This window comes from Sabethes cyaneus, chromosome 3 (genome assembly GCF_943734655.1).
Source record: "Sabethes cyaneus chromosome 3, idSabCyanKW18_F2, whole genome shotgun sequence".
Classification (NCBI taxonomy): domain Eukaryota; kingdom Metazoa; phylum Arthropoda; class Insecta; order Diptera; family Culicidae; genus Sabethes; species Sabethes cyaneus.
In genome coordinates, this window is record NC_071355.1 from 39,940,882 (window position 1) to 39,967,197 (window position 26,316).

The window sequence follows — 26,316 nt, forward strand, 5'->3', positions numbered from 1 at the left end:
TGCTCCAACTAATATCTCATCCATAACGATGAGAAACAGAAGCGGTGATAAAATGCAGTCCTGTCTCACGCTAGCAGTAACCTTTATGGGGCCGGACAAGACGCCTTCGTGTAAAGCCTCGCACGAGAACGCCTCGTACTGGATTAGCTTATCTGGAACTCCTCTACGCCTGAGTGCACTCCAGATGTTTTCGTCGTTGAGTCGGTCGAACGCCTTTTCGAAGACAACGAACACCAGCAGAAGAGAGTCCTGGAAATCGTTGATGTGCTCTAATATAATGCGGAGCGTTATGATATGGTCTACACATGATCGGCCAGCACGGAATACAGCTTGCTGCCGCCGGAGAGTATCGTCGATCTTCTCCTGAATCCAGTTGAGGATTACCTTACAGAGTACTTGAGTACTTGAGAGTAATACAGAGCAACGTGATGCTACGCCAGTTACCGCATTCAGTTAGGTCTCCTCTGCTTCAGGACGCGCGTAATATTATTGATGCCAAAATGTCAAGAAATCTTTTCCAAACATATTTTTTATATGTCCATTCAAAACGAATTTCACATGTGACTCTGAGGTTCTCTACAGACGATCTTACCCGTTAGATTACAATACAATTCACAGTGCCTCCACCGGATTCGATCTGATGGAGTTTCGTGCCTATTATTGTCCTGTCAAGTTTAAAATTTTTAAATTTTGATCTTGAAATCACAAACTTTGACGTCGAACAAACACAAAGCATTTTTCAGATCAATGAAACCTCTCAGTTGGCTTCAAGGTACAACACATGCCAATCGTCGCATGTTCATGCAAAAATGATATCGAACAGGGAGAATAACCCGGAAAAGTATGACCCCTGAGTTCAGCGTGAAGCACCAAACGATCGAGAAACAGAGATCAAGTGCAACCGCAGCATCTTCAGTGCCATACAACTGCACTTGTTGCCTCGAAACCGAACCATACCGCACCGCACGAAAGAAACCACCAGAAAGCAAAAATCTACGTTTTGACCCACATTAGACGAGACCCCTTTCTTTCCATTATCAGCACAAAATTGGCCTCTCGGTGTAATTGGCGTGTCCGAGAAAAGCAAAACAATAAAGCACACACATATGATAATAATGATGAAACATTCTGAACCAGATATGTGTATGCGAAAAAAAAATCATAACTCGAAGAACCTCATTTCGAATCGATGATAGGTCCAATTTAATTTACACGCCTCGTCCGAGTGTTCCACCCACCTGCCGTGTGCCGCTGCCGGCAGCCGACTTTCCCTCGTTGCTATCATATAGTCAGCATCAGCCTGGCCAGTCTCGTCTTTAGCGATAACGTTGTTCGAGTAAAATTAGTGCGTATCGCAAAAACTACTGGATTTAAAATGTACCAGCAGAAGTCTTTATTATCGCGGTAAATTTCAGCAAATGTTCTACGAAACTCCGAAGGCATCATTTTCATAGCGTTAAAAGCATGCAAAATCTAATGAAATAGGGATGTGGAAAACATTCCCATTACCTAGATAGACTTTTCATAGTTCTAAACTAACAGATGGATGGCATAAATAAAAAGTTTACTATTTGATTTTAATTAGATTAGTGGTAACACAGAATAAAGCGACACGACAAGGCCCCTGAACATCCCTACCAGCTGAAGGTCTTCACACCGACCAACACCGTGCTCCAGCACAGGAAGTTGAAGCCTTCTAACTTATCCACCCACTTATTTCGCATAACGCCCGCCAATTTGGCGCTATAATTTGGCCTCCCCAAATTTGCTTTTTACAACAGCAAAAAAAAAAATGCTGCTGTATGCTGTGCTGAGACGAGAAACTAAATCCGTTACTCTAATGCATATAGCGCACTCGATCGCGCTTTAAAAGCCTATGTACACCCATATAGACAATGAGTATCTTTCTAGATGCAAGCAAGGCTTCAAGTGCGATGTATTTATGAGTGGGTGGGGAGCCATGTAGCTACCGAAATCCGCTTTCGTATACAGAGCTGAAAGGGGGCTAGCCGGTGCGTTCAGCCGCCGGTGAGAATTCGGGGTTTCTGTAAAATAACAATTATCGCACCTTTCGATGCAGGCGCAAATCTAGCTCGGCAGACCGCTACTAGAGACCAAGACAGTGTTGGTAGCGTTAGCCACGTATCGATCATTTTTAGGTGCTACCCGTTGATCTTGAAGCGCAGATGGTAGTGGCTTAGGAAAGTTATTACCAGACACCGCTTGAAGATGAGCAAAATTTCTGTTTAGAGCGGTTTGATAATGACAGGCTTTAGCTTTGTTTTTCGGCAAAGTGAAGTTCATGAGGCAAGAATGCGTCTTCACTGCTTTCCTTCGTTCATCAAATGGTGTTACGGGTAAATGGAAGAAAATAGCTATGAATTAGCCTTGTAAAAATAAATCCGTTAAAATAAGTACAGTTCGGTTACAGACGTACTGATTAAATGCTGCACGTGGATGCTACTCTTTCGGTGAAATGGTGATTCCCCGGATACTAGAAAATTATTCGAAGCAACTGTTAGACAGTCGGAATCAGGGTTTCAAAATTTCCGCAATTTGTCGATCTTAAGGTTCAGCCGAAGGTTGTAATTTAACCTACATCTAGAAGTAGAAATGAATAATTCCGCTTGGCGATATAGGGCACCGTAGCTTCTGTTTTTCATTAAATAGATAGGTATGTAAAAAATACTGTAAATATGGAACGTCATTAGCAATTGATCATAACTTTCTTAAAGAGAGAAATTTCGCATTTCACATGTATCCCACAAAGGATTTATGACGCAAATCGAAACGTGTCGGGATAAATATGGAGGAATACATGGGGAAACCAGTCAATGAGCAGCTGAAGGGCGCAGAGATAGAAAACCAAGATAGCAGGATGATCGTGATGTGCCGACTCTTACAACGAGTGAAATGTTCGACGCCATCAAGCGACTCAAGAACTACAAGGAAGCCGGTAAAAATGGCATCGCAGCCGAGTTTTAACAGGATGGACCCAGATATATACCCAATATATAAAAACGGCGACAAGTTGGAATATAAGAACTGTCGATCGATCACCACTCTCAACGCTCCCGGAAAGCTGACAAGACTAATTCACACCGCCAAGGATGGTGTACTATGCTGTGTGAGTATATCTGATGCGTTATCAAGTCCGTTTGAAACATGCAAATGACTTCGACAAAGCGGTGGTATTTTCTGCCTCCTATTCAACATCATACTAAGAGGTGCCGGATTTCATGTCCGTAGAAAACAACCGGTCTAATGAGCGTCTTATACAATGCTCGACCGTAATTGCTTGTGAAGTCCGTACTAAGCACGACTTCCGCTGACAATACGCCTACGAATCTCACGGCTGGTGTCATTGTCCTTCCTTACCAATGAGCCAAGTGTAGCCCCCCTACGCTTCAGGTTTGCTCAGAAATTCTCGATGGGACGCAGCTGGGGGATATTGGGCGGGTTTACCGACTTCGATATTCAGCCGCTCCATCCCCTCCAACGATTGCTTCGAGTAGCGGGCCGACGCCAGATCCGACCAGAACATCGCATCTTCGCCCTTATAATATTTCTTGATGAACGACGCAACTTCCGGCAGGTACTTCGTCCCCGTTCACGGCCATTCCGGAGCGAAAGAAGAGCGGTTTTGACATCACCTTCACCGCTGATTGTCAGCCACAGCAGCAACCTCTTGGAGAATTTGGTGTGTGAAATTAACTTCACCTCGGAGCTCACTTCCTTCGTGGGGGAAGTAAAATACGAAGTACCCTGCCAGTCGTTGCCATCCATGGTGAGATTGGTCTCGTCGTCCATCACCACCGCCACGACGCGATTCGCCGGGAAAATCGTGTTGACCATCTTATTCAGTCGCTGCCGCTACGTCATTGCTTGCAGCTCCGAGACTAGTGGATGGGACTGCCGCTCCCGAGCAAGCGCACGCAGCGATGTAGCCACTTTTTCCTCGGCCTTCCTCTTCAGCTTCTTGTTTGGAGCTTCTTGTCGCTCAGGGTCGTCAGCCGTCCGGAACCAGACTTTCTTTCGATGCTCTGATTGGAGTACAATAGTGCCAAGATATTGTAGATGCCGGAACGGGCGTATCCGGCGTCCACAAAGTGTCGCACGATGTTCGTTTTCGACGCGGCGGATACCGTTCTTTGAACGCGCATACTTCTGAACGGGGTAGCTTCACTGTTTTCACCATTACGTTAGAGTTCGACTGATAAAGCTGTAGAATTTTTTTGCAAGTAAGCTTATATAATTACCTTCCATGGGAAATTAGCTGTCTTAGTTTTTTATCACCATCCGACAAAAGTGCGTTTCCTAGGTACGACGTAGCCGCTCGAACTCCGCATACTCTTGCTCTTGCAAGCCAGCGCTTTTTCTCCCGAAAAATTTAAGCTGCTGCATCTTCTGCTGTCTGTGCCTTCCGCGTTCTGACGTGTGGTACTGGGCATCTCGGGCGCCCGCAAAGCATTCTCCTCATCTATCATCCTCCTACATTCATCGCCAAACCAGTAGTTCCGTTGCTTGCGTGTCAAGTGCCTGAAGGAACTCTCCGCTACACTGCTAATGGCGGCTGTTTTGATGGTGTTCCAAAAATTCTCAAGAGGCGATTCGTCCAGCTCCCCCTCTTCCGATAGCGTAGCATCGAGTGAAGGCGCATAGCTTACGGCGACGCTTGGCTGCTTTAGCCGCCCGAGATTTAACCGAGGCTGGCGTCGATACGGTCGGTACCGATCGTTGTTCATATCGGAGAGTTTTGGGCGCATCTTAACCATCATTAGGTAGGTATGAGTCAATAATGTTTGAGAAGTACCGACGGTCGATTAAAACGTGGTTGAGCTGTGATTCTGTTTGATTTGGTGCCCTCCACGTGTATTTGTGTACACAGACGAAGCCTGCAAGTCATAGCCGTAATACGTATCTGTCGTGAATAAAATTAATACTTACTTACTTAGGTGGCTTGCCGTCCTAAGACAAAGTCTGATGAACAAGGTTTCTCCAGTTAACTGGATGTCTCCAATTACTTAGATACCGCGTACTCTCCGCCTTCTTCTTCTTCTTTTTCAGAATAGAGTCGTGTTGTTTCATGCACTCGTCTCCATTCAACTCGGTCTTGGGCCACTCATTGCCAATTTCCTAGTTATCTAAGAAGTCGCAAATCGCTTTCGGTTTGCGGTCTAATAAGGGTTTTGTACATTCCATTGTTGGCTTCGTGCGGCGGCGTACGCTTTTTGATCGTAGCGTTTTACGAAGGGCAAATTAGCCCCGATTTCCCGCTTGAATGCGCCGCTGGATCTCCTTACTAGTGTTGTTGTCCACGGTCACCAGCGATCCCAAATACACGAACTCCTCTACCACTTCTATTCGTCGCCGTCAACGGTTACCGTCCGTGGGAGGCGCGTGTTTGTTTCCTTTGAGCCTCTTCCTTTCATGTATTTGGTCTTCGACGCATTTATTTTTAACCCAATTCTTCTAGACTCCGCTTTCACTCTGGAGTAGATTGCCTCCGCCGTCGCAAAGTTCCTGGCTATGATATCGAAATCATCTGCAAAGCCTAGAAGTTGGCTACCCTTGGTAAAAATCGTGCCTCTCGTTTCGATGCACGCTCGTCGGATCACCCCCTCAGGAGCGGTGTTGAACAGCATGCAGGATAAACCGTCTCCTTGTCTCAACCCTCGCCGCGTCTCGAAGATCCTCGAGAGTGTCCTAGAGATGCATACGAAACACATCACTCGATCCAATGTAGCTCTGATCAGTCGCGTCTGTTTGTCCGGAAAACCGTGTTCGTGCATTATCTGCCATAGCTTGAAGGCGGCGTTTACCAGCGTAATACCGCGATAGTTGCAACAGTCTAGCCCTTTCTGTAGATGGGACAAACCACTCCTTCCATCCATTCCTCCGGTAGCTTTTCCTCCTCCCAAATCCTCGAAATAACCTAGTGTAGAGCCTGTGCTAGCGTTTCTCCGCCATATTTATGAAGCTCTGCCGGTAGCGGCTTTATTGGCCTTCAGCAGCTCGATTGCTCGTTTGACTTCTTGGAGATCAGGTGCTAGAACATTACTATCTTCCATGGGCGCTCCTAGGTTAATTCCCGTTCCGCCTCCTTCTGCGCCTTCGCCTTTGAGGTGTTCATCGAAGAACTGCTTCCACCTGTCGACCACCTCGTGCTCGTTTGTAATTAGATTCCCTCCCTCGTCCCTACACATGTCAGGTTTCGGTGTGTAGCCCTTCCGAGTTTGGTTCACCTTGTCGTAAAACTTGCGCGTGTCATAGTAGTTCGGAATAGTTGTTCTAATTCTTCACGATCTCTGCCCTCCTTTTGACGCTTTTTCCTCCACAGGATCGTGGTCAACTGGTTCCAAGCTCGTCGGTATTTGGCCAGGTTCTCTCTAGTGGCAATACTTAGATATTTTTTCCAAGCAGTTTTTCCCCTCCACCGCTTGTTGGCATTCCCCATCAAACCAATCATTTTATGTACTCCGAGGTTCAATGTCTAGTGCCGCGATCTCAACCTCTCCGATGGCCGAGCGTATTCTGCCCCAACCGTCTTCGAGGTTTGAAGCACCTAACTCCTCGGAAGAAGACAGTGCCTCATTCAGTATTCGCGTGTAGTTCTAGGCAGCTTACGGGTTATCTAGCTGCTTGATATTGAGCCGAGGAGGGCGGCTTTGACGTGTCCGGTATACAGTGGACAGCTTTGAGCGCACATGTACTGCTACTAGGTAATGGACAGAATCAATATCCGCACCCCGTCGGAGCGTACGTTCGTGATGTTAGCGAAAAACCGGCCCTCTTTGAGAACTTGGTCAATTTGGTTCATTGTCAGTTTGGTTCATCGTTGGCCAGGTGATCTCCAGGTGGCTTTGTGGATACCCTCGCGCGCGAAGCTGGAAAGTTTATACATCGTTGGCCGTTATCGTTCGGGTCGGTGTGTAGGCTATGGGGTCCTACCACCGGTCTATACATTTCTTCCCTACCGACCTGGACGTTCATATTTCCGATGACGATCTTGATGTCCCGTGACGAGCAGCTGTCGTACGTTGCCTCCAGCCTCACGTAGAACGCGTCTTTCTCATTGTCGGGTCTACCTTCGTGCGGGCAGTGCACGTTAATGATGCTATAATTGAAGAAACAGCCCTTTATCCTCAATACACACATTCTCTCGTTGATCGCCTTCCAATCTATTACGCGATCTTGCATTCCGCCCAACACTACAAAGCCCGTTCCTAGTTCGTTGGTAGTGCCACCGCTCTCGTAAAACTGGGCCTTTCCGCCACGGATCTTCCATACCTTCTCTCCTTTGCGACAGATTTCCTGCAGAGCTACGATGCCGAGTTTGCGGGGTTCAAGCTGTTCAATCAGCACCCGCTCGCAACCTGCGAAATTTAGAAATTCCAAGTACCGAGTCTCCATTCGTCGTCCTTGCCCGTTCCCGAATATTCCGCTCCGAATTTGCTTGAATTTTGTAAGTTACTTAATTTAGGTGTGTAGTCGTACTGGGGCAACATTACCGAGTCTCGCGATGGGGCTGCCATCTTATAGTGCCGAGACTCACTATACCTACTTCCCGGTTAGTATACGACGTTAGTTTCCACCGAGGTTGGTTACCCGATCTCCGCTAAGGTTGCTCGTATTCCGCCTGGTACCACGGGGAGGTCGGGATCGGAGTTGCTGGATAAGAGGCTAACTGTCAAATAGACTGATGGTGAATGTTTTTATAAAGAAATGTGGCATTTCAGGAGAACGGCGAGACCGATGCATGAAGTTATCCAGTGAAGTGCCATTCCTAATGGTTCTTGGTCATTTTCGAAGAATTTCGTCGAGAGCCAGTCCTTTTCGGTTCTTCAGCTGACCGATTTCTCGCCGGATCTCTTTGAGATCGGGAGTTGATACACTGTTATTGTTTGTAGGCTCTCTACGTTAACTTTCATTTCATTTGCTTTTCCTATGTTGCAATTGAGATACCTATCAAAGAACTGCTTCCACTCACCAACCACTTCGCGCTCGTTTGTGACCAGGTTTTCCTTCTCGTTCCTAGACATGTCAGGCTTCGGTGTGTATCACTTACGAGACTGATTCATCTTCATCATAGAACTTGCGCGTCTCACTTGCCTGAAATAGTGGTTCTAACTCTCCTTCTGCCGGTTTGCGGCCTTACTGATGGCCGAGCGTATCCTGCTACATCTGTCTTCGAGGGTCGAGGATTGCTCTACCGTTGTGGTGAAATCCCCACCTTCTCACCTTTGCGACAGATCTCCTGTAGTGCCACGATGCCGAACTTTTGTTGTTCTAACTGAACGAGCAACACCCTCGCCATCCAAGAAATTTAGCGACTTACAGTTTCAGGTTCCAAGCATCCATTCCAAATCCTTGTTTCATCGCCTTTGTCCGTTAAATACTCCGAGTCAAATTTTCTTGATTTTTCGTAATATTTTGGATATAAAAAAAGTTGCCTTACTAGGGCTATGCTACCGAGTCTCATGATGGGGCTGCCATCGTATAGTGCCGAAACAACACAGAGCCTCCTTCCCTGTCGGTATACGACCTTACTTTCCACCGGGGTTGGTTGTCCGGTAAGGTTGCTCGTATTCCGGCTGGTAGGGTAATCAGCCTATTTTAGACCCCATCTGTAGCTGTACATAATTTGGACACTTATGTAAGTGTCCACATTGTACAGCTGCAGTTGAGGTCCAAAACAGGTCGGTTACCCTACCACGAGAAAGTGGGGATAGAAGTTGCTGGATAAGAGTCTAAGGACCACCAACCATTTCTTATACACCAGTCATTTTGACTGGTTTTGATAGAAATAGATATATTTAAAATGCTGGGAAATCTAGTGTTAATATTGACATAATTGGTCATTCGGTCGTATTACGCAGCAGCAAACATATATCTATACAGGCTGCGCGGACAGCGGTTCGCTTGAGAACGGTCGGTTTTTGCGGTTTGGCGACGGACTCACGTTATAAATACTACGCACTAGCTGTTTGGTATCGAGAGTTGAGAGGCGGGTGCGACTCTATGAATTAAAGTTTCTGTCGACTGCCGCGAACGCCCTGGTCGTGCATAAATGCCAGGGGGATGGACGACGAAAGTTGTTCCATGGGTCGCGTGCTGATAAGTTGATAATTACGGATGGTCCGAGTTTTGTCTGCCTAATAGCTCATTTGTAATATGACATTCCGGCCTCTGGCAGAGTCCGCGCAGGACCGGAACACCTCCGGGGATTAGTTATTCTATAAAATAAACCTTTTAGAATCTGAACTACTGAAATGCTTCTTAACAGATCTTCAATACGTATGGGATTCTTCAAACCCGTTGATCTTTAAAATATAAATTCCACTGCAACACTTTTCAAAGTAATATTTACTCAACATTGCCACATCTTACTAACTTCACTATTTAAGCACTTCAAATTGCCAGGAAATACTCTGCAGCTCCGGTTTATAGCGTTGATGTGGTTCTGGAAAAAAACACAGAAAAATCATAACCATGGAACATAGTCTATGTACCTCAATTCCACTTACTGATCATCGAATAATGCTGCACACTCTGAACCTTACTAAGATCCCCGGTTGCGGCAGCCATCTGCTCCACATCCTGCCCGCTACCGGGGACCACCATTTCCGGTATCCAAATCGAATCCAGCGAAAACTTCACCAAAGCGTACAACGCCGCGTACTCCCGTTGAATGTCGGCAGCCCGTTGCAGCTGATCCAACTCGATCGCCACCTTACAGACGGAACGAATGTGCCGCTGCCGCTCCGGTTCGCAGATTCTCAGCACCAGCGCATGCAGCACGTCAATCAGGGCAATATCTTCGAAGGGATTGCCCTCCTTCAGATTGAGCAGCTTACGTTCGTGCTTTCGGCGGTTTTTACTCGAACGGTGAGATTTTCTGAAATGGAAAGCTGTGAATGAGTTATTCGAATATTTGATTTTGATTGTTGAGGTACCCAGATCGTCCCGAACTGCTGGTGTACTTGGATGAGGCGACTGTTGATACGTCCGAGTACAGATCGCAATCATCCAGATCGGGATCGTTTTCATCGGTGTGTTTGTCTAGCTTTTTAAGTGCTTTCTCCTCCCGAACCAAAAGGAGTCGATTTTTGTGCTTTAAAAATTCCTCTTTTTCGCTTGAAAGTTTTTGGAGTAATGTTTGTAGGTACTCTTCCAGGGCTGGACGTATGACGGCTTCTACGGCTGTTGGATTCGTCAACTGAGCTTCCAAAAGTGCCTTTTCGAAAAGGTGATTTTTCAAAAGTATCGTCACGGTCAAAGTTTGATCTCCAAGGTATTCCTTAGCCAGTCGAGCTGCTGCTTCGTACTCTCCTGTTTCCTGCAGCGCAGGAATCAAGGTTTGTACCAACCTTCGGTTGTCAGTTTCATTATAATTAGCTATTTTGGCTAATCTTAGACACCTCTCCCATTCCACGGCATTCCTAGCGGACGCAATCGCTTGCTGGTAGTCACCTGCCTTTTCGTAAATTAGACTTGCATCCGATTGCTTATTGGACTGTCTCAAGAAGTCTCCGTAACAAGCACACACTTTTTGATAGCAGTCAGGGCTCCCGAGGAAAACTGCCATCGCTTTTGTGTGAAGGCCATGTGTAATTGTGAGTTGTAAAGTTTCCTGAAACTTTTCATCGTCAATCCCGTAGTGCGCCATATGTTCAATAGCTTTCGAGAACCGTTTCAGATGGCAGTCAATCTTGTACCGTTGATAACTCTGTTCCAGTCGCTTTAGTTCATTCAAGAAAGGAAGATATTCCTTCGGGTCTTTCTGCGATTTAGTGGCAACGTATAAAACCAATCCGAAATCATACATTCCAAGCGCTATGTTAAACAAATCGTTAACATCAACCAGATATAGCAGATATTTGAGGGCTTCCTCAGCAGCTTCATCTTTTCGTTGAAGCCGTTTCAAATCCCAAATCACTTCCAGAGCCTGCTCGAGAAGTCCCAGTTTTACATAGCAAGTTATCCTGGGAAGAGTGTAGTTTGGGTTATTATTCAAAACTTGAAGCAATTTATCACATAAATAGTTAACTTTCACTTCGGGTTTGTAATCATTTGTCACAGTTTTAGTTTCTCCCTTGCGATAGTTGCTTTCGTACATGCTCTGACAGACGTCCTGATTCTGCAAGTCCGTAATGAAAAGGTTGAGCCAATTCACATTTGTAACTTCCTGCAGGAAACGATCCAGATTCGATAGGAACAGCTGCGGATCATGATCCACAATCAAGTTGAGATTGATGCGCTCTTTTCGTAAAATATCGAAAGCTTTGTAGTACTCCAAAGCATTCAGATGGTCGGCCACTAGACAAAGAGACAGAACGCGTGGTGCAATTGCTTCCAGATTGCCACGAGGTAGTTGAAATACGGTTCGAGCTGCTTTTGGCACCACTGTAATCAGCTTCGAGCCCCGTTCGATACGACGATTTCCCACCACAGAGTTGTCCTGAAGGTTGAGGAATTTCAGCTCGGCAATTGTTGTGTACAAAAGGTAGCGCTCGGATAAAAACATGGACGTGACGTTGGAGGCAATCAGAGAACCATTAGCGTACAAGTTTTGTCGATTTCGTAGGGAATAAATCTGTAGTGTGTCTTTGTTGCCTGTTCGAATTCGCAGTTGCTCACAGAAATCAGGCAGCCTAAGGTGCTCTTCCAGAGCAATCGGTGCATCAACGTTTAGACGAAATGTCTGACCTGATAAAGCTTCAACCAAAGCGGAATAATTGCCGATGCCTTCGATGCAGCCGATCATTTTCGTTTGATCATTGACTGTTATACTCCCCTGCAGTTGGATTTTACTCTCGGAAATATTAACAGAGAAGATTTGGATCGTGCTTGATCCCTCAACTGCTAGTAGAATATCACTTCGAAGCCAGCAATAATGGGAATACACTTCTGGAGGAACATTCAAGCATCCAATCGGCTGGATATCTTTAATACGCCTAACAGTACCTTCCGTGAATTCCGGCTTGTAAAAACAGATTTTATTCGAATGATCTACCGTGAAAAAGCAGTTAGAATTGTACAATTCATCGTAATTGTTTAGAAATCCGACAGCATTAATTTGCTTCTCGGTTTTCAGAGTAAAACCACACATCGGGGGAGGAATGACAACACCACGAAAATTCGTGACCAGCAAAGCGGAACCATCGATGACCGCCACCAACGATTCATCCGTTTTTTCCAATCCTCGAGAGTGATCAACTGAAAAATTCCAACGAGTCGCCTGGTGACTCCCATCGTTCAGCAGAATATGCAGAGTTCGGCCTTCCGAATAATTCAAATCCCACTCAAGTGCTACGATTTGCTTATCGAATTCCTCGTATTGCTTAATGTACCAATGGTAGTTACAAACAATCAAATAGTACAAGCAATTCAGTTTGCTCTCTTCCTTGATGCTATGAATAACTAGCACTTCCGAATCGTGACTCCAGTATAACCCTTTCACGCGTTCTTCCTGCACCTTAAAAGGAAGTTCTATCTCCCTGTGCCTCAGTCCATTCTTTTCAAACAACGCAATCACCTGCTTCTCCTTCAACAGCTGTGGAATTGCAATCCACAAGCCAGACGGTCTCCAGGCCAGCGCTGTCTGTAAACCGAAACACTTCTCCGAAGTAAACTGTAGCGCTCCTTCCTTGTTAAACACTTTAAAAGCTCGCCCAAAAGGACCACGGAAACCAACGGCAAACAGTTCACCATCGGCCCGCCAGCTAATGCGCACCTTCGGATCAACTTGCTCTAAATCAACCGCCCCTACAGCTACGTCCTTCTTTTGCCGCGCAGCGGCTTTTCCTTCCGATCCGTGAAACTGAGTTTCCTTTTTTCCCCAACCGACACTCATAAACTCCCGATCGCCGAAGGTGTCGTCTTTCAAAGAAACTTCATTAATCGGGTCATAGGCGGCATTCATTGTGACAACGTTGAGATTGCTGCAGCGAAAATTAAAAAAACGTTTTCTAAAAGTGACCCACAAGTTCGAACAGAACTCACCAATCAACAAACACCACCACCCCTTGATCGGGACTCCAGCACATCGCATCCAGACCGCCGACACAGAAAGTAACCACATCCGGTTCTTCGACGGAAGAACTGTCCGCCGCACCATTCCGAACAACCATCACCTCCCCGGCGGCACTGGCTAGGCACAGTTCATCGCTCAAGACCAAATATTCCAGTCCGATCAGGACGCCGGGAATCTGGAGCAACAATTTGCAGTTCGAACCTGGTGGATCGTCAGCCGAATCCGATGAAACGCAACGGTACACAGTATACTGTCCAGAGGAACGATCATCGGGTGTTGCCACATAAAGAACGCCGCTGCTGTTGGGATCAACCACCATTAAGCTACCGCCGCCGGAATCCAGCGACGGAAGGGTTGTTCCGAAATTAGCACTTCGATGGCACAAACGATACAGGTTTTTCATTGTTATTGTATGGTTATAGAAACAATTCTCAGAAAACCTATTGTAAAAAACTTTAAAAACGATTTTTCTAAATCCGCACGTTGTTTTATTTATGTTTTGCAACTTATTTGTTATGTCAAATTACTCCGTGTTGCCAAGAAATCCTTAAAGTTAATGTTTATGCATTCAACCAGGCGTATGAAACTGAAGGGTAAAGAAGTAGCTAACATCTTTTTACGCTTCCTACACGTCCGACACAAAAAGAAAAAAAGCAAAAAAGTAACTTTGTTCGGGAGCTTACCAATACTGATTCATCCGAGGGTGAAGTTAGAGCGGGCTACTCACAAATACATTTTGTCCGAGGCAAAGTTTGTTGTGGGCTAGATGAGATGTTGGCTACACGAAAAATGTATGGGAATGACATTTGTGACAGCGGGGTGCATTCAACCGATTCAATCGGTTCAACTTGGGTTCAAATCTGGATTCATCACGAACATTTTCACGGATACTTTTTAAAAGGATCTAAATAATATTTTTAGTGGCTCTCTTTCGATTACTTATCTACTTTATTGGCGACGGTCCGTCATCGATCCTGCGCCGAACGAATTATGATCCTCCAGTACTATCGGTCCTGGACTGCCGTTCTCAATCCTCTCGAACACCAGCTAATCGTGCGTCGTCCTCGCTGAAAATAGTACTACTCTTTCATAGGGCATTCTGGTCACGTGCCCAGCCCACCACAGCCTGCCGCATTGTACTACCTTTACTCTACCATAAAGTGACCAGTTTTTTTTGGATCAGTGCGGGACATATTGAATGTATTGAATGGCTTATTTGCTAAATCGGTTCGGTAGTAAAGATGGGATCATTTAGAAATTGGGTACTTCATTGTGGCGATGGTGACACTCCCAGTGGCCGTCGATGCTAGTTTTTCGTAGCGTTGTGTTATTTGTAAACAGTTCTGCTCGGTATATTTTTTTCGTAGTTTAAAAGTAACGTGGTTTCGAGATATTCATCATGCAAAAGGAGAAATGAAAATAGTTGTGTGAGGTCACCTGCAAGATCCATCAGCGTCGGCTCGGGAGCTGGCGGGACTGACGGATTATCCTAAAAGAGCTGTGGTGTAAGTAATTAAGGCGTCCAAAGAAACTCTCAGGGCTGTTTGCAAGGCGCAGGCCATACGTTGGAGTTGAACTCTTGATCGTCAACGCGGTTGAGAGTTATTCGGAAAGTCAAGACTTATCTCAGCATCACGGATTGTGCTTTGGCGAAAAAACTGAATAGTGACCGCTGTTCTATACGGTGAATCCGTCTCGGTTACCGAATAAGTGGGCCCAACAGAAGCTTAAAACAATAAAACAGCAAAGCCATGGGTATAAACGTCCTTCGGAACTTGACCCGTCGTTAACGAGAGACTTCGCAGCCGGTTGTTAGAGTACAGGAAAATTACGAGGCTAGTGCAAAGATCCTATTAACTCTGTAGCGGCACCGCCCAACCGAGATTCGAACATACGACGACTGGCTTGTTAGGCCAGCATCGTACCCCGGAGCTAACTGGGCGGGCATAAACAAAGGCTAGAACTCGGTCTCGTGAGCTGTGCGGCCGGGTGATGACGAAACGGGATGCATGCGTCTAACTCGAAGATGAATAAGCTTCAGAAAAGGCCGATTTCAGTTAAATTCTTCATGCTCTAACTCGCGGTAGTAGTTTTGTAGCGGATTCGAGATTGGTTTTGGGGATGGGTTCATGATAAAACATCATGACTTGGCAAGGAATCTGTTTCATTGGCATCCGTGTAACAACCAGTGTTTTGTGATGGATAGGAATTCGGAGTTACACAGGAGTAGGTAGGATTTGGGCCTTCTTTAAATCCCATGATAGCCTGGCGCAGTTTCAGCATGTATGCTACAATGGACAATGAACTTCAGTTCATCTTAAAAGAGCTGAGTGCACCAAATTGTCCCCAGGTTCATCCAATATTGGTATACTGGGGGATAATGAAGTGAAAACTGAAAATAAAGAGAACAGTCACCAGCGACATTGGTCGATGAGGAGTTCGCAGTACCGGATGGCCGGGGCCGTGACAGGGAAGATGTGCACCGGCTGACGAGCGGTGTCAGCAATAAATTGCAATGTAACATAATTTCTTTTGATCCTTAGAAACTGTTTCGATTAAAAAACTAATCGATGCGGGACACTTTCCGGGACGCTTAGTAATCCGGGACCGGCCATCCAAATCCGGGACGTCTGGTCAGCCTACTCTACCAGCATATTTGTATACTTGATACAACTCATGGTTCATGCGTTTGCGCCACACTCCGTTTCCCATTTTGCCGCCAAATATTAATAGCAAAATTTTACGCTGAAAACCTCAAGCACTCCTCGGTCAACTTCCTTTAGCGTCTATAATTTATGTCCGTACAGGGCCATCGAAAAGATTAGTGTATTGTAGAGCGCCAGTTTTGTGCGAATTTGCAAACTACGGGCACCTACGAGACTTCAGCTGGTTACGTAATCCGTAGAAAGCCCGATTCGCGGCTGCAGTTTGTAGTTACACTTCGCGGTTTACATCGTTGTTATTGTTACACACGTACGAGCGTACCAATGTATATGAATTCCACCACTACTTCATATCGTTTCGCATCCAGCTACATCTCGGCTCCAGCACCATTTAGACTCCCATGTTCCCTGTCAGCAATCATATACTATTTTTTGCGGTGTTCAATAAAGGTAAGTCAAAATTTTGCTGCTTCCTGTTTAAAAGACCTAAAAGCCTCTTCCACTCCGCTACGTTTGTTTCCGATAATATCGACGTCATCCGCAAAACCCTGAAGCATGCGAAGTTTCGTGAAGATAGTTCCGTTCCTTTCCACGTTTGCTCTTCGTATTGCACATTGCACCTTCGAAGGCAATATTTAATAGCAGGTTAGAGAACGCATCCCCTTGCTTCACTCCAACCAACGTCACAAAAGCGGTTGAGGTCTCATCCGCTATTCTGACGCATGATTTTGGCTTATCCAGCATCGCACGAATCAGCATAATTAGTTTCGTCGCAAAACCATTGTCTAGCATTATCTGCCACTGTTCATTTCGTTTGACTGAATCGTACACCGCTTTAAAGTCCACAAACAGAAGATGAGTCGCCCGGAACTGCGCCTACCCAAGTAACAATTCCAGGCTGATCAAACGCTTTTATAGCTGATTTTATTCAACCTGTGGCTGATCTATGGTTTAGGTTTAGAAATAAAAACCTTTTTTCAGCTCTTAAACATCTAAATTTGGTGATTTTATCAAGCTTCAGGCTAATTAATAGCTGATTTCGAAGCTGCAATGAAGCTTAATAGAAACTTTTTTGCGCTTTTAAATAGCCAATTTGCGCAATGCTGTCAATTCTATTTTTAGAACGAGAAATAGTTTTGCAATTTACTTTCCCAGTCGCTTAATCAACGCTTCATCAACCTTTATGCAGCCAAAAAAAATCTATTTTTAAATTAAAAAAAATAGAACGCGTCTTATTTTTATTTTGCCGTGAACATTGTCGAGCGCGATATATTTTTAATTTCGAATAACTTTAATTCGTATAAGTAAGCTAACTAATTAAAAATGCAAGTCTTTTTCCGGGAATTGAACCCGCCAGCTTTTGATCCATAATCACTCACCGTATGATCCGCCCCATTTGCATCTGCAGAACAGACAGTGAGAATATCTTTACACCTGAAGCCTAGCCCGCCTAGCGTGAAGCAGTCGATAATGTCGATAACTGACAAACTTTTGCTGTCAGCCGAATTGCGAAATTCTATGATCTGACACTATGTGTGCTGTGAGCCGAAAGAAAACTTGGTAGAAGTTTGTAAAGCCACTTTAACACCCTTAAGCAGCCTTCAAGTAGTTTGAAAGCTGTGAGTTTAATGAAAGCTTCCACTCTACACTTTAACACTTTTAAGCAGCCTTAAAACGGTTTGATGTTTATGGCTGTTTAGAAGCAGATTGTTTAGCAGAAAAATCCGCTATTAACCTTGTTTATCAGCTTTTGGAAGAGAACTGGTTTGAATAACTTAAAGTAGCTTAAACATCGCTTATTTAAACACCATTTTAGTGCCCAGTAAACCATTTGGTTTGTATATCTTGATTGCAACTGAGATATACGAAATCATATCTGAACGAAAAAGTTATATTTCACGCCATATAAGAACATATATGTACCAAAGTGGAGGCGATATACGTGCGAAAATGTTGACAATTATTTGTAATTCTATTTTGCGTAGTTTTTATAACACGCAACTAAATACTCCTGAATATATGATTAAGATATAATCAAATATTGCAACCGTCTATACTGCTTTATAATTCACAGTCATGAATTGTATATGAAGACACGCACGACTGCAAAACAACTTATTGTTCACTTCGATTTGACATACTCTAATCATTATACAATTCCAATGTCAAATTGACATGAAAACGATTTAATGTGAACTTTCTATTACGATTTTGTGTTATCTGGGTGCTTACTTTATGCAGCTTTGATCGCCTTAAACCAACTCGTAAACAGCCATTGCTCTTGCAATTCTGCTACCATTGTTACTTGGGTAGTAACTAACGCAGGGTAAACATCTAATCTGTCGTGGAGCGACCTTCACGAAAACCAGTTGGGTACTCGCCGACGCAGGACTTCGCTGACGATCTCATCCTACAGAACAGAATATGGGGCATTACTTTATAGGTAGAATTGGGCAATGTACCTCGATAGCTTTTACGCTCGAAACCATGTCTTGTTTTGAAAATATCACAAATGCAACCACTCTTCCGGCATTTGTTCTTTCTCCCAGATCCTGACAATGACCCACTGAACTGCTTCGTATAGCCGCTCGCTCCCTACTTTTAGAAGTTCAACCGGGATACCGTTCTTCCCAGCAGTCTTACCGTTTTTCAACTCACTGATTGGCTTCTGAACCTCTTCCTGTGTTGGTGGCTCCATGTGTTATTGCTGGCGAATCTCTCCTCTCCTCTCCGAATCTTCTCGTGGTTTTCAGACAGTGGATTCTTTTTCCGCAGCTCTAGTCTCTCTATACTTTTTCCCTGCGACTGGCCTGATTCTTCTCACCTCTCTGGCATCAAACCTGCTATTGCACTGTCTTCCATGCGTCTTGTTTACCACCTCTCCGCTCTCCCTGTTGGTTCAAAAGCACCATGGAGGTTCCCCCACATCCCACTTATATATTGCCTTTCTTCCTGCTGTTATGCGACTCGTTGATCAACCTTTGTGGCGTATTCCGCTGCCACGCCATCTGCCGTCAGCCTCTGGATGTTGAAATGTAGCGTCTTCTCAGTGCCGCATTCGACGGCCTTGCGCGAATCTTGCACACGGCGAGATAGTGGTCAGAGTCGATATTCAGTACCTCAAAGAACCATACATCGAGGACATCAACCGACTGTCAATCAAGACATGATCAATCTGAGAGTTCCTATTTGGATGCCTCCTCCAAATATGTTTTCGAATATTCAAACGTGAAAAGTAGGTGCTACAGATGGCCGTTCCTCTGGCCGCGGCGAAATTAATGAGCCTCAGACCGTCATCGTTGGTCGACAGATGAAGGCTATGTCTTCCAATGACGAACGTACGGAAGAATTCCCCCTTCCGATCTGCGCATTTGCATCTCCGATGATGATTTTCACGTCATGTTTCGGGCACTCTCCATAGGTCCTCTCGAGTCTATCGCAGAACTCGTCCTTAGCATCATCGGATTTAAAAAGTGTCGACCGTCAATCAAGACATGATCGATCTGAGAGCTAGAGTGTCCATTTGGATGCCTCCAGGTGTGTTTCCGAATATTCAAACGTGGAAATAGGTGCTACAGATGGCCATCCCTCTGGCCGCGGCAAAATTTATGAGCCTCAGACCGTTATCATTGATCGACAGATGCAGGCTATGTCTTCCAATAACTGGACGGAAGAATTCCTCCCTCCCGATCTGCGCGTTTGCATCTCCGATGATAATTTTCTCATCGTGTTTTGGGCACTCTCCATAGGTCCTCTCAAGCCTGTCGTAAAACTCGTCTTTAGCATCATCGGATTTATCATTTGTCGGTGCGTATAAGTTGATTAGGCTATAGTTGAAGAATTTGCCTTTAATCCTCAACACGCATATACGGTCATCTACGGGCCTCCACCGGATAACTCGTTGCTTTTGTTTTCCCAACACTACGAAACCGACTCCATGTTCTGCTTTCTTATCGCCACTGTAGTAGATGTGGTACTTGAAAGAAGTGCCTGCAATAGGGTCTACTGCACGGAGCTCCCTTTCTCCGGAATTTGGCCACCGAACTTCCTGAATAGCAGCGATCTCCACTCCGAGTTGATGCAGCTCTCGAGCAAGCAAGCCAGCCCGTGCCGGTCCATGGAGAGCTCGGACATTCCAGGTACCAAGTTTCCAATCGTAACCCCTAATCGTTTCCTTGTCCCTTGCCGTGTCCTACACCGATTGTTCCGTCCTGAACCTGGAGAACAGGCGCTCTAGTTCGCACCTCCTAGCTTAGCTGCTTCAGTTAGTACATGAAGCATTTCCGGGTAAGGCCATCGACCGTCATCATTTGACTTAGATCTGCGTGGAGGCGCCAGGTGGGAGCTTGAGAGAGCCAGAGCTATGTTTGACGCTCCTTCCAGGTAACTCTCTCCATTTCATACCCCTCAGGATTGGCATTACAGTTTATTTTTTTCTGTTTTACTTGTCTTTGACTTGTCTTGTCCAACGTAAATCTTTTTTTTTTTTAATAATATAGGGCAGTGGTGCCCAGGCATAAGCGTGGTGCGGGCCAAATCAGGTCGTCTCATGAGTCCGCGGGCCGCAATGACCTCTGGCCATTCTTTCGCATACCAAAATGTAAAATAGGCGGAAGCAAAAGTAAATTTTTAGCAATCACCACAAGATTTAAACCGCAGAGCAATCAGATCTACAATATGCACGAGGTACTACGACTGAACTGAGTGACCCCTGTGTCGTGTCCGTCGGTTATTTCCAACCGAGCCCTCCGGAATACGGAACAACGTCCGTCAAAGTCTACGTTCGTCCAAAAACTGACTTGTTTAGAGCATGCTATATCATGCCACAGTATGCGTAAGTCTCATATTGAACGATTCATTTCTCTCCTTGTCTCTCATCGTTCGTATGACGGTATTCTTCCTATGCAAGGGGTTTCAGTTACACTCAAGTAAATAATTCAGTTTCATTAGATTTGTTTTACGCTGATTCATCTAACTCGGCTCGTTCCCTACACCCTGTGGCATCAATAAAAATATTCATACGTCTGCCATCCCTCAAACCCTCAAATCAGCCCGCGGGCCGCGCTTTGGCCATCAAAGGGGGTGTCGTGTACTGATAGTTTAATTGTCAAAACACTTGGGCGCAAGCCGAGAGAATGTGGGTTAGAGTTCCACTCAGTAATTGAACTACGCAATATATTTTTGGCCTCATATCGAGGTTTCGTAATATCATCCAGTCTACCATTCTTCCTCACCAAACCTTTAATAATAAAAAATTACAGTTTAAATATTGCACAGTTTCGAAACTTACCCGAGTCGAAACCAAAACAAAAAAAAACAACTAATATGAGGACCATTGGTCGGTTGACGGTTGGCATCGATTCAAAAACGGCAGGAACATGTACAGCACCTAGTTGTTAAGCCTGCTTCTAATTTGGGCCTATCCTCTTTTCTTCATATGCCAGGCGAAAAACTATTACTAATTTTTACCAATATACACTATTATACTTGCACATTTATTTTGTGATGATAAATTGATTCTTCCGGCACAGAAATAGAGCAGGCATGATTAGAAGCATGATGAAAATGCCATCCCATGCCCCATATTAATATTGACAATATTTTTCAGCTTGATTCGAGTCGCGGATCCCCCAGCTTAGGTAAAGAGGAACGATATACAAACTTATTAGGCGTTGCTTCGGCGGCGCTCCCTTACCTAGTTTTGCACACTTTTCTTTTCACATCTTATCCTACTCTGTTTGGATACTATTGATACTTTTGATGCCATTACTTTCTTCTACTTCCGTCTATTGGAAAAGACTACCGTTATAAAAAATCAATATTTTGTTTGTGGATTTGTGACTAAAATGTGACTAAAAACCTCATGGTTCTATAAAAAAATGGGTCACTCTCATATCTCAAGTAAATTTTAACTATGGTCTGAAAATGCAAATTCGGACATGCAATCAGTTCTGTAACAAATATTCACTTTGCAGATATATTATATATTTTGTAATATAATAAATTAAGCGACAGATTAGCACACTTGCCTAGTTAATAATGAAACTTGTTTTCATTTATGCAATTATATCCCACATGAAATACACATTGAATACTTACAATTTCATGCCCTTTTTTAAGCCGATCCCGTTGGTGCGCTGTGAAATTGCTGCAGTGACCGCGAATGTTTGAATGGAACCCCTACAGTAGCCGCTGTAATTTCCTCGATAAAGCTCTCCGCGTTGTGAATGGTCGTTCCACCCAGAATAACGTTGTACCCCTCCTGGTTGAACCGATGGACGGTTAGCGCTTCCTCGTAGGTTGCACCTCCAATGATGAAAACAATCACTTCCTGCGGTGGCCTACGGTAGGGCAGTTCATTTCCCATTATCGGGTAGGACGAGTCCAGTGGACGTCCTTTAAGGACTTCCTCTATCGTTTCCTTTAGTACGCAGTTATGTTGAGTGTAAACATTTTCGACTCCTTTGAGGCCCTTAATTAAATTACGTGTCAACTTGACTGCATCTGTGATTTTTACCAGATTGAATAGCTCTTGACGAGCACTGGCGCTTATATACTCGAGCATTTTTGGAACGATATGAGCTCGACCTCCCCGATCTTGCAGGATTTTCAGCAACCCGGAAGTGCCACAGTTAGCGTGCCGTTCGTAGCGCATCGAATACAGTAAAATCAAGCGAAGTGCATTGTGAAGGCTGATTTTTTCATCCGAAACTAGTCTTTTGACCCGCTGCAGTTGGGTGGAATGATCCGCACGGCAAGCGATCTCCTGTTCCAGCTCAGAAATCTCAAATAGTTGTTGCTTGCTGACCTATATATGAAATTAGAGTTTTAAATATTCTAAAATTGTTAGTAGTTTTATTGATTACCTGTAAAGATAATTCACTGATGAGAACCAAATGTTTATTGACTGTTCCGCTCATTTTTTTAAACTGTGGATATGTTTCCACGAAGTTTTTCATATCGTTAATGCTTTCGATCTTTTTCTGATCATGAACTTTCTTTTGGAATTCATCCATTAACCCCTTAATTGTGGTTGCAATCTCACCAAAATTGGAATATAAATTTGCGGCATAGAATTCATCCTGCTCTGACGAAAGTACAATTTCTTTCAGCTCCTTGGGAACACCCTGAGCACCGGATAAATCAACTCGCTGTTTGTTGATAGTCAATAGTTCATGGACCATGGCCTGATAGGTCCACTGGTTGAGTAGCGGCGTGATTGGGTCATCTCGACGATCCAAAATCAGTAGGAGTGGGGGCGCAGATCCATCTTCCGGTGGACGGAAACTGAACAACGCCGTTTCTTTGTTAATCGTTTCGTGAACCTTTTTAGCTAACGTCTGAGCTGCAGCGGAACTGGCCTTAAAGCGAATCGCTGGTCGCATTTTGAACGACAGTAGAACACTGATCAGCCCTTGGGCGGATCGATCCAGGGCTTCTGGTTCCCACGACAGAGCGCGCAGGCAAGTTGGAATGTTGAAAGAGAACAGATTAGGATTCTCCGGCAAATAATCGGCATAGGTTTCCTTAACTTCGCGAACCGATTCGCTTTCGTCACTTTCCGCTAACGATTTGATTTCCGTCCTCGGGATGATGTTGCTAAAATCTGAGTAACAAACATATTTTAGTTTAAATTCGAATTGCATGTTTGCTAGAAGGAGGACTTACTGATGAAATAGGAACCATACTTGGGAGACTTGAGCTCAGTTTGCAATCTTAGCACGTTGTCCCTAGTCGGTCGAATAAATACGATGCATTTTAGGTACTTGAGACGTTCATTCGATCGACCAGAGTCAATCCGCTCAAACAGATAAACTTCCTTCTGGAGCATTTCTGACTGAGCAAAAGCCATAGACACGATGCTGACCTAAAAAGAAAAATTGATAGAGATTAAAAGATTTATTATCAATTTCTGGTCGGGCGGCACACTAATACATTAGTAAGTAAGCATAACTTACGGTTTCACGATCCATCATCAGCATTTTCATTCCGGGACCTGCCTCGTTCACCATTTTTTCCACATATAGTTGGATAGCCCGGATCACATTCATCGCGGGATAGATTTTAGTACGATTCTAAATGGAATAAGCTCAACTATCGACAATTTCTTTACAAAAATCGATTGAAAACAGCACTTTTTCACTACAATCGTTCACTGCACTGCAATATGTTCTGGTTTTCTCGGTTTTCTATTTTGATTATTTTGTTTTTCTCTTCTTTCTGTCGAAAAGACGTTACGCATTATAGCAGGCATATTATAGCGAATTTGACAGCACCAATACGAAACTGTCAAATTTCTAAATTCCAAAACGCGGTGCGCGGACGCTGTTTTCCTTTTTCACTCCGTTGCTCGGCTCGGTTTTTCATTGTAAATTACCTTCTGTGTTTAGGTGTTTGAACCGTTTGAACGCGAATTCGTTTTTGCGTTAGTGATGTCCGGATTTAGTTTCGGAACCCCGACAACGAGTGCGCCAGCATATCCGTTCGGAGCGGGAGCTACAACCACTGCTACAGCCGCTCCTACAGGATTAGCAGCAGCAGCAGCTGGAGCTACCCCGGCGGCTCCAGGTTTTAGTTTTGGCACCCTACCTGCTGCGAGTGCAGCACCAACGTTTGGCACTTTGGCGGCCCCTAAACCCGCTCAAACAACTGCTGCAGCGCCAGGCTTTAGCTTCGGAACCACTACTACTCAAGCTACTACAACAAGTGCATCGACTGGCTTTGCTCTACCAGGAACAGCGACTCCGGCAGCTCCAGCTGCCACGGGATTAACTTTTGGTGCTAGCGCTACAGCAGCTCCGACTGGTACAGGGGCATTTGGCGTTGGCGCTGGAAGCGCTCTATTCGGCGCTAAAGCGACCACAGTCGCAACCGCTGCGCCCATTGCTCCAACTACAACCGTCACAGGATTGGTGCCCAAACCAATAGGATTGGGTGGCGTGGACATTAATGCAGCCGCACCGAAATCAGTGGAAGGCAAGCCCGATAGCACAAAAGCAAAGGAATTTCAAGTTCCACAGGAAATTATTAGCACCGTTGAACAGTTGAAGGAGTATATCAAGCGGCAAAAATCATTTAGTTCGGATATTGCGAGGACCTCATCTCGAAAACTGTACAACGTCTCATCTGAAATCAGCAGATTGAACTGGAGCCTGATCGATATCTCGAATAGCGTTACTAATAACCAATCTGCCATCAAAACGTTGCGAGCGGAAACGGCCGGCATCATTCAGCAAGCTGATATGGCTCAGCGGACCCACGACACGCCCGCTGGATTGCAATTCGAAAATACTATGCCACTGCAGTACTTCATTGAGCTCATACAAAAATACGAGAGAGATTTACTCAATCTTAAACACCAGGTTGATCATTTTAACACATTTTGTTATGTGCAATATTTTAAATTTTTTATTTTGCAGGTCGAATTAACGGAAAAACACATGCAGTCATTGGCTGCCCCGCAGCATTTTACTGCTATGGACCTGAAACGTGGTCTGCAGCAGATTCACGAAAGCTTCGTAGCCCTGGCAGGACGCTTGCACGAGACTCACCAGAAAGTGGAAGCCCAGAAGGAGCAGTACATGAACTTGCGGCGCTACTTGCTTCGCGACAATACGGACGTCTTCGAGGAGAGTACGCCGGGAGACAGCTCGTCTGCTCAGCAGCGATTTTCCAGTTCCATTTCCACTGGACCGACGCCGTTCTCTACCTTGATGGGTACAATGAACCTAGGCGTGTCGAAGTCTAGCCCTGAAACGGCGTTGTGGCCGCGAGTTTCCGGCTTTGCTCCAACTCCGGCCGGGGTGGCAGGACCGAGTGGTGCGTCCGCATTTGGATCCACTTTGGCAGGCGTAGGCGGTAGCAGTGCGCTGGGGAGAAGCATTGACAGTGCGGCCGCCGCGGCTGTACCCAGTGCTCCAACGGCTTTCGGCAGCAGTACCGGGTTTAATCTTCAAACGCCACCCCTAGGAAGTAAACGAAATAAACCGGAACGAAATTATTAGGTGGCATACCGTGGCTTATGCTTTAATTGCGAATAAACGATGCCTTAAAAAGTATGTTATGACGTTTTCCCGGATTGTACATAATGGCAATTTCCGTAAACTTGTCCACTGCGAGATATAGTCTAACTTCCGCCTGACGATTCATCTCCGCCAACAATATGCCTGTTCAACCAGAGTACCTCAGCTTGACCGTTGACTTCAACACATCACAAGCCCTTTTCGCCGGGGTTCGCAAAACTTTTTGAGCGCAAGTCCTTTTAGAAATACGTTACTTATCGTCGTCAGCTATCAAGTCGTCAGGGGTGGTTCGTTTCAATTAGTCGTCTCCATTCAACTCGGTCTTGGGCCACTCGTATCCAATTTCCCAGTCGTCTCTGAAGTTACAAATCACATTCTACCTGGTCGAGCCATTTTGCAAATTGAACTCCTCTGTTCCAGGTACCGGTGGGTTATTGAAGAGAACCGCCCAGATAACACAAAATCGTAATAGAAAGTTCACATTAAATCGTTTTCATATCAATTTCACATTGGAGTTGTATAATAATTAGAGTATGTCAAATCGAAGTGAACAATAAGTTGTTTTGCAGTCGTGCGTGTCTACATATACAATTCA

General features: G+C 45.0%; 3 protein-coding genes across 3 annotated transcripts; 1 reads left to right on the top strand and 2 right to left on the bottom strand.

Moving 5' to 3' along the window:
- Positions 1-9,348: 9,348 nt before the first annotated feature.
- Positions 9,349-13,501, bottom strand: LOC128741565 (elongator complex protein 1). Its single transcript, XM_053837481.1, has 4 exons — positions 13,006-13,501; positions 9,957-12,944; positions 9,528-9,898; positions 9,349-9,463 (listed from the first exon to the last, which is right to left on the bottom strand). Exons 1-4 carry the CDS (start codon positions 13,437-13,439, stop codon positions 9,399-9,401), a joined length of 3,858 nt encoding a protein of 1,285 aa, XP_053693456.1. The 5' UTR covers positions 13,440-13,501; the 3' UTR covers positions 9,349-9,398.
- Positions 13,502-21,733: 8,232 nt separating this feature from the next.
- LOC128742809 (vacuolar protein sorting-associated protein 45) lies at positions 21,734-23,847 on the bottom strand. The gene is made up of 4 exons (XM_053839280.1): positions 23,658-23,847; positions 23,368-23,566; positions 22,566-23,305; positions 21,734-22,507 (listed from the first exon to the last, which is right to left on the bottom strand). The coding sequence occupies exons 1-4, from the start codon at positions 23,748-23,750 to the stop codon at positions 21,815-21,817; spliced, it is 1,725 nt and encodes a 574-aa protein (XP_053695255.1). The 5' UTR covers positions 23,751-23,847; the 3' UTR covers positions 21,734-21,814.
- Positions 23,848-24,087: 240 nt separating this feature from the next.
- LOC128743223 (nuclear pore complex protein Nup58) lies at positions 24,088-25,736 on the top strand. Its single transcript, XM_053839757.1, has 2 exons — positions 24,088-25,061; positions 25,119-25,736. Exons 1-2 carry the CDS (start codon positions 24,132-24,134, stop codon positions 25,701-25,703), a joined length of 1,515 nt encoding a protein of 504 aa, XP_053695732.1. The 5' UTR covers positions 24,088-24,131; the 3' UTR covers positions 25,704-25,736.
- The last annotated feature ends 580 nt before the right edge of the window (positions 25,737-26,316 follow it).